Source organism: Chenopodium quinoa, unplaced genomic scaffold, assembly GCF_001683475.1.
Source record: "Chenopodium quinoa cultivar QQ74 unplaced genomic scaffold, ASM168347v1, whole genome shotgun sequence".
NCBI classification, from domain to species: domain Eukaryota; kingdom Viridiplantae; phylum Streptophyta; class Magnoliopsida; order Caryophyllales; family Amaranthaceae; genus Chenopodium; species Chenopodium quinoa.
Window position 1 is genome coordinate 4,968,057 of NW_018744367.1, and position 7,560 is coordinate 4,975,616.

General features: G+C 36.0%; 1 protein-coding gene across 1 annotated transcript; it reads right to left on the reverse strand.

Moving 5' to 3' along the window:
- Positions 1–5,348: 5,348 nt before the first annotated feature.
- On the reverse strand, positions 5,349–6,402 carry LOC110696697. Its single transcript, XM_021874050.1, has 2 exons — positions 5,850–6,402; positions 5,349–5,506 (listed from the first exon to the last, which is right to left on the reverse strand). The coding sequence occupies exons 1-2, from the start codon at positions 6,400–6,402 to the stop codon at positions 5,349–5,351; spliced, it is 711 nt and encodes a 236-aa protein (XP_021729742.1).
- Between the last annotated feature and the right edge of the window lie 1,158 nt (positions 6,403–7,560).

Below are 7,560 nucleotides of genomic sequence, written 5' to 3' on the forward strand. Positions count from 1 at the left end.
GCTACCTAACAAGTTTTATGTTCATCTCTCCTTTTCCCCCTAAAAAATTTGCGACACATTCTTTCAATTTCACTCAAAATGCTTGAGGGAATATTGAAGCATTGCACAGCATGGAATAGCTTGGGCCATTGACTTGATTAAAATTTCATGACTCGCTTGTTCGAGATAACCCTATTTCCACCCTTTCAACTTCTTCCAAACTCTATCTTGAATAACGTAAAAGATCCTTTCTTTGAACTTCCTAGGTAAGTAGAAAGGCCAAGATATTTCTCGTGTCCATCAACAGCCTTAAATGATAACTTCATCTGAAGCGTATTTTGCTTTTCTGGCTCAACCTTTCCGCTAAAAGACACCTTGGATTTTTCCATATTCAATTTTTATCCCGAAGCAGTTTCATAAGTGGAGAGAATATCAAGCACATTATCCTCCTCATCATCATTTGCCCAAACAAATAACAGACTATCATCCGCAAAGAACAGGTCAGATATCGAATCGACCTTTCTTCCAATCTTCACCCCATGAATGAGCTTCTTTTCTTCGGCATCCCTGAGAAGTGTAGACAAACCCTCTGCACAAATAATGAAAAGGAAAGGTGATAACGGGTCACCCTGCCGCAAACCTCTAGAAAGAGTGAACTCTCTTGAAGGTTGCCCATTAACAAGTATGGAGAAGGAATTCGACTGCACACACTTCATGATTGACTCTACAAAACATTCCGGGAATCCTAATTTTCTCATCATACAATCCAAAAAGCATCATTCAACCCTGTCATACGCTTTGCTCATATCTAGTTTTATACCCATATACCCAGCTTTTCCTGTTTTTTTTTTCTCAGATAATGAAAGCATTCATAGGCCACAAGAATATTATCAGAAATCAATCTACCCGGCACAAAACCAAACTGAGACTCATGTATTATATCAGGCAAGACTAATTTCAATCTATTTGCAAGAACCTTGGTCATAATTTTGTATAGAACATTGCAAAGACTAATGGGTCTATAATCAGCAAGAGGCTCACACTCTTTGTTTTTGGAATTAAAATGATGTAAGTCTGATTTATAGAGCCAATGTCCTACCTTCATTCAAAATATTCAACACAAAATCTATCACATCCAAACCAACAATACTCCAAAATTTTTGATAAAAAAGAGCGCACATACCATCTAGGCCGGGGGCTTTGGTTGGGTTGCATTTGTTTCACGACATCATAGACTTCTTCACCTCTAAAAGGAGCAGTGAGCATAGTTTCCATAGCATCAGTAATACTACGGTGCACTTTGTCAATAACTTGGTCAATCTCGACATCGCAAAAGGAGCCCAAGAGTGCCTCGAAATGATTCACAATAACTTATGAGATTTGTTTCTCCTCATCAAACTTGTTCCCAGCTTCATCTAGGATGGCCTCAATATTGTTACGTTTCATCCTTTGCTTGGCCTTTGTATAAAGAACTCAAAATTTTTGTCCCCGCTTTTTAGCCACTCTTGTCTACTCCATTAATTCCAATAGAGTTCCTCTCTTTCCTCAAGTTCATCAAGACGCTTATCAATGGCTCTCATTTGTGCTATTACATCGAGAGTTTGATATTCATCCATGAGTTGAGTCATACTATAACACCCTAGAAATTATTTTCCTTTGAAATACCTATTTTTCCCTTTTTAAAATACGAAATAGGAAATTCTAAGACATTACCGCCACCGTAGTAACGGCTAAGGCAATTATCAAAGATACACAGCGGAAGACTTGTTTTAAAAACCATTCAAAACAAAACTAACTTCAAAAGTCAACCAAATAAAAGTAAAGTCAAACCAAAGTCAAAGGAAGTCAAACTACAACTTGGAATCCTTGTAGGCCCTTTTTAAAACCCAACAAATGCTTAAAACCATTGCGTTATTCTCACAAGCAAATATATATTATAATCAAAGCAAATAAACACATCACATCCTTATAGGAACTAAACAAGATTCGCTCTTCACTCATGCCCATCATGAATATGCCTCATCACCTAAAAAGCTTCCCTTTACTTTGTCCCCATTACTCGCCATTAGACATAGGTCGTCGTAGAGCCAAGATAAAGACAAGACCAAATTAACATACAAGCACACAATCAACAATGTTGAGTAAATAAGCATAAATGATTCACACTAACATGCATATAACCTAGTGTCACACAACTTACCTTGTGGCACTTGTTTACAAGCATACAACATACATTTCATTCAATAAACAATAAAATTGCTTATTTAATTTGATCACGCATCGAACGGGTTTCCCTCTGAACCTGCCCCAAATAATGGGGTACTAACACAAGAGCTAACCATGCCAGTATAAAAGAACCACTCGTAAGTGGCAGAATTCCTACGCATAATAAAAAGGAAAATACAGTGTCCTATACTCCCTGTAGAAGTTATGATCAATTATAAAGTCACATAACTCCCCACATATGTTCATACTCCAGGTATATACGTTCCAAGAGTTTTGGTGCATAATCTCATTCACTTTACGTTGCTTACATATTTTAAACATGGTGATGACTCTTAATCCACAACACAATCAATCCATACAATTCATTCAAGTAATCAAACATTTCAATTTAACTCTTGAATAATTAGTGATCACAAATAATTAAATGTTCAATCCTTTTTAAACTACCTCGGCGTTAAATAACACCTTAAGCACATAATGCACTACAAATCTTATCCCTCGGTGTTTAGAACACCTTAAGTGCACTTAGACACCAAAATATAAATTAAACCTCGTGTACATAGACACTAAAATAGCTCATTTCCCATGCTTATAGCATCAATAAAAATTATATGAACCATAATAAAATTCCCTTTTTATATTCTCAACCAAATTAAATAAAGAGTTTAATTAAACGTAGTCTCAATCATGCTAATAATAAAAGTATGGTTCAATAACAATATTCCATATTCACCAATTCCAATAAATAAATTATTTCAACCAATCATGCTTCACAAATATTTCACCAAAATCTCTCCAAATCAATCAATCCAATCCAATTCACCAATTCCAATCAATTCCTAGCGTGATATTAATTTAGAGTCAACTAAAATAAATTCTAGCATGTTTCTACACGCTTTAATAAATACCAAGTTTGCGAACGTACCTCGAATATGATCTCTAAATAGCCACGACTACACGAAATCACTCACTTGGAAGTCTCCAACAACACAATTACAAAGAGACATTAATACCTTTTCATATTAAATTTCCAGCAATATATACACTCTTTAAAACACTTTTGAACCTTCTAAAACATGCTGAAAATTAATTAAAACCACCTACTTTTATTCCCAATCAATGGGTAATTAAATTCTTTTCAAGAAAACTTTATTCTAGCTAATTCCATCAATATAAAAACCCTTAAACTTGTTGTAATTTAGTTTTAAAACATTAATTTCAATAGTTTTAACCAACCACAACTTAATTCCCTTAATAAACATTAATTTAGGAAACTAGGGTTTATCAATTTGGGGCTTTTTCATATAAAAACCAAATCTGAAAATTATATAAGTTAAACATCATCAAAAACGTCATAAAATCATCACACAACACCTAAAATAATAATTTATCAAAGCTAATTAAAATTGAAGCAAGTTTTTTTTTTTTTTGTTTTTTATTTTATTCGAACCCACGCACGCACACAAGGAGAGGAAGGGAGGACGGTCGCCGCCGCCTCCCACTGGCTACTGTTGCCGGTGTGTACTGGTAGTGGCCGGTCGGTGGTGGTGGTGAAAGTCGTCCACTTGCGGTGGTAGTGTGTGTGTTTGTGTCGTGAGTTGTGAATGAGGAGAGAGGGGAAAAATTAAGGAGAAAAGAAAAATGAGAGAGAGAGAGAGAGGTTTACCTTTGGATATTCTCCACATTGGGCAAAGTCTCAAGTTGCTTATAGATGGGTATTTATACCTCCTCTCAACCCTCCTAGCTTAACTTTCCCTTTTTACCGTTACTAATTCCCATTCCCATTCAAAATAGTCATTTGACTTTCTTTAAAATTCTATTGAGTTTAAAATATTTTTATAAATTAAATATGCCCCAAAGTTCCTTAATAATAAAATAAAATATTTCCAAAACCAAATAAATAAATAGAAATGGGTTTTTAATTAAAATAAACCTTTTAAATTATTAAAATACCATAAAGAGTTCATTTTAAATTATTTAAATACGTCATATAATAATACTTTAGATTAATATTCGTATAAAAATACATGGTATTATAGTCTACTCCCCTTAAAAGAAGTTTCGTCCTTGAAACTTAGGTAACGAAAAAACAAGATCCATACTTAATGAATGAAAGAATACCAACTTTTTAAAACCTTTTTCCTCACTTTATGTAATATTTTTGTAATCTTTTGACATACATTTACCTTTAATATCTTCTTTAAACCAAAAGTACTTGAATTAACCATTAAAAATGTGCAAAAAGCACTGAAATTACTAAAAATTCAAGGAAAAATCGTGAAATTCTACCGCATTCTACCCTCTTAAAGAGAACAAGTTACGTCCCCATAACTCAACATACCTTAAATAACTCAGGGTATTTCTTTCTCATTTCATCCTCGGCTTCCCAAGTTGCTTCCTCATACTCTTGGTTAGACCATAACACCTTAACAATCTTAACTTCCTTATTGTGTGTACTACGCACTTTACTGTCAAGAATCTTGACAAGTCTTTCCTCATAAGTTAATCTTTGATCTAACCCAATTGTTTCAAGTTTGTAGCACATGCGATTTTCAGGTATATACCTTCTTAATTGCGAAACATGGAACACATCGTGCACTTTGCCCAATTCCATAAGTAAGGCCAACTTATAAGCTACTTTGCCTATCCTCTGCAATATCTCATATGGACCAATATACTTTGGGCTAAGTTTCCCTTTCTTACCAAATCTCATGACACCTTTCATTGGTGACACCTTCAACAACACTTTGTCACCAACTTCAAACTCTTCCTCCCTATGCTTCAAATATGCATAACACTTTTGACGGTCCTGTGCTACTTGGATATTAGCTTGAATTTCCTTCACCTACTTAATTGTATCTTCAATCATTTAAGGCTCTAAGATCATTTTTTCACTTATGTCGTTCTAACATACAGGGCTACGACACTTCCTTCCATATAATGCCTCAAATGGAGCCATCCCAATGATCACATGGTAACTATTATTATATGAAAATTCAATTAAGTCCAAGCTATATTCCCATCCCCCTTGGAAGTCTATAACACAAGCTCTCAGCATATCTTCCAAGGTTTGAATAGTTCTCTCAGTTTGTCCATCTGTGGCAGGGTGAAATGTTGTACTCATCTTTAGTGTTGTACCATAGTTAATTTTCTTGAACACTCTTCCAAAACTTTGAAAGAAACCTAGAATCTCTGTTAAACACAATATATTTTGGAACTCCATGTAACCGCACAACATTCTTGATGTAAGCTTTTGCAAGTTGCTCCATCTTCCAGGTCTCCTTCATTGGTGGTATGAACACTGCAGATTTGGTAAGTTTATCCACAACGACCCAAATGGTATCATTTCCATTCTTTGACTTTGGGAGGCAAGTCACAAAGTCCATCAAAATGCAATTTCATTTCCATCCAGGGACTTCTAACGATTGCACGGTCCCTTGTGGTCTTTTTTGCTCGATTTTCACCTTTGGCAGGTTAGACATTTCGCTACAAATTCTGCCACTTCGTTCTTCATCCTAGGCCACCAATACATTTTCTTCAAGTCTTTATATAATTTGTCCCCTCCAAGGTGTACTAAATATGGTGTATTGTGCCCCACTTCCATTAATTTCTTCTTTAGTTCCTCACATTTTTGTGGTACACACCATCTACCCTTGTACCTAAAACTCCCATCTTCATGAAATCTGTAGCTTGTCCTTGTTTTATTTTCTCACAAATCCTATCCAACTTTACATCACCTGCCTGATTTTCTCTTATCTCATCAAATATTGTTGGTTGAATGCTTAGATTTGCAAGTATTCCCGCTTGTACTCCCCATTCCACCACTTCTAAATTCATTTTGCTCATTTCTCTACACAATTCATCAGCCACTATCAAAGTTTTCATTCCATGGCTAGTCTTATGACTTAGAGTGTCTCCGACTTCATATGTCTTCCCTTCATGATACTGTATGTCTAGGTCGTAGTCCGTTGCAAATTCTAACCATCTCCTTTGGCATGAGTTTAGATCTCTTTGGGTGAAGATGTACTTTAAACTTTTGTGGTCTGTATAGATCCTACACTTCACCCCATACACGTAATGCCTCCAAATCTTTAGTGCAAAAATGATTGCAGCTAATTCCAGATCATGAGTAGGGTAGTTTTCCTCGTGAGGTTTCAATTGCCTCGATGCATATGCAATTACCTTTCCATTTTGCATTAGCACATATCCCAGGCCATTTTGGATGCATCACTATATACATCGTAGATCCCACTGTCATCTGGCAGTGTCAACACTGGTGCTGTAATCAACTTTTGTTTCAAAAGCTGAAACGCTTCCTCACACTTCTCATCCCACCGAAACCTTTTGTCTTTCTTCATTAGAGAGGTCATAGGCTTATTAATCTTAGAAAAGTGCTTCACAAAGCACCTATAATACCCTGCTAAAACCTAAGAAACTCCTAATGTCAGACACTGTCTTTGGCGTAGGCCATCCTTTTACTGCTTAAATCTTTCATGGACTACCTCTACCCTATCCTTTGATACGAAATGACCCAGAAATGCTACCTTTTCTAACCAGAACTCACACTTGGAAAACTTTGCATAGAGCTTATTCTCCCTTAATGTCTGTAAAACAACCCTCAAATGTTCCACATGTTCATCCTTATTCTTTGAATACACCAGTATATCATCTATGAACACTACGACAAACTTGTCCATAAATGGATGGAACACCCTGTTCATCAAGTCCATAAAGATTGTTGGAGCATTGGTCAGCCCGAATGGCATTATTGTGAACTCATAATACCCAAACCTTGTCCTAAATGTTGTCTTAGGGATATCTTCATCTGCGATTCACAACTGATGGTATCTAGACCTTAAATCAATCTTGGAAAACACAGATGCGCCCCTCAATTGGTCGAACAGGTCATCCATCCTTGGTAATGGATACTTGTTCTTTATGGTGACCTTATTCAACTCTCTATAGTTAATACACAACCTTATATTTCCATCCTTCTTCTTAAAGAACAACACTGGAGCTCCCCAAGGCGATGCACTTGGTCTAGTATACCCCTTTTCTCTCAAATCCTGTAGTTGCTCCTTTAATTCACTCATTACTGCAGGTGCCATTCGATATGGTGCTTTGGTAATTGGTGTTATCCCTAGGACCAATTCTATTGTGAAGTCAATCGCCCACTTAGGTGGCATCCCTGGAATTTCTTCCGAAAATACATCCATAAACTCATTCACCACTTCTATGTTTTCTAGGTTATCTATCTCCTCATGATCCAAGTTCCTTACACTACATAAATATAATGGATACCCCTTCTTAATGTACTTAGCCAATTTCATCATTGAGATGATCATTGGACACTTT

Excerpts from the sequence above, each read along its gene's own strand:
- LOC110696697 (XM_021874050.1), bottom strand. The coding sequence starts at position 6,402 with ATGCAAAATGGAAAGGTAATTGCATATGCATCGAGGCAATTGAAACCT. Across the intron at positions 5,507-5,849 it reads TTTAGGTACAAGGGTAGATG|TGTTCATACCACCAATGAAG; the intron begins GTGTGTACCACA and ends CCAAATCTGCAG.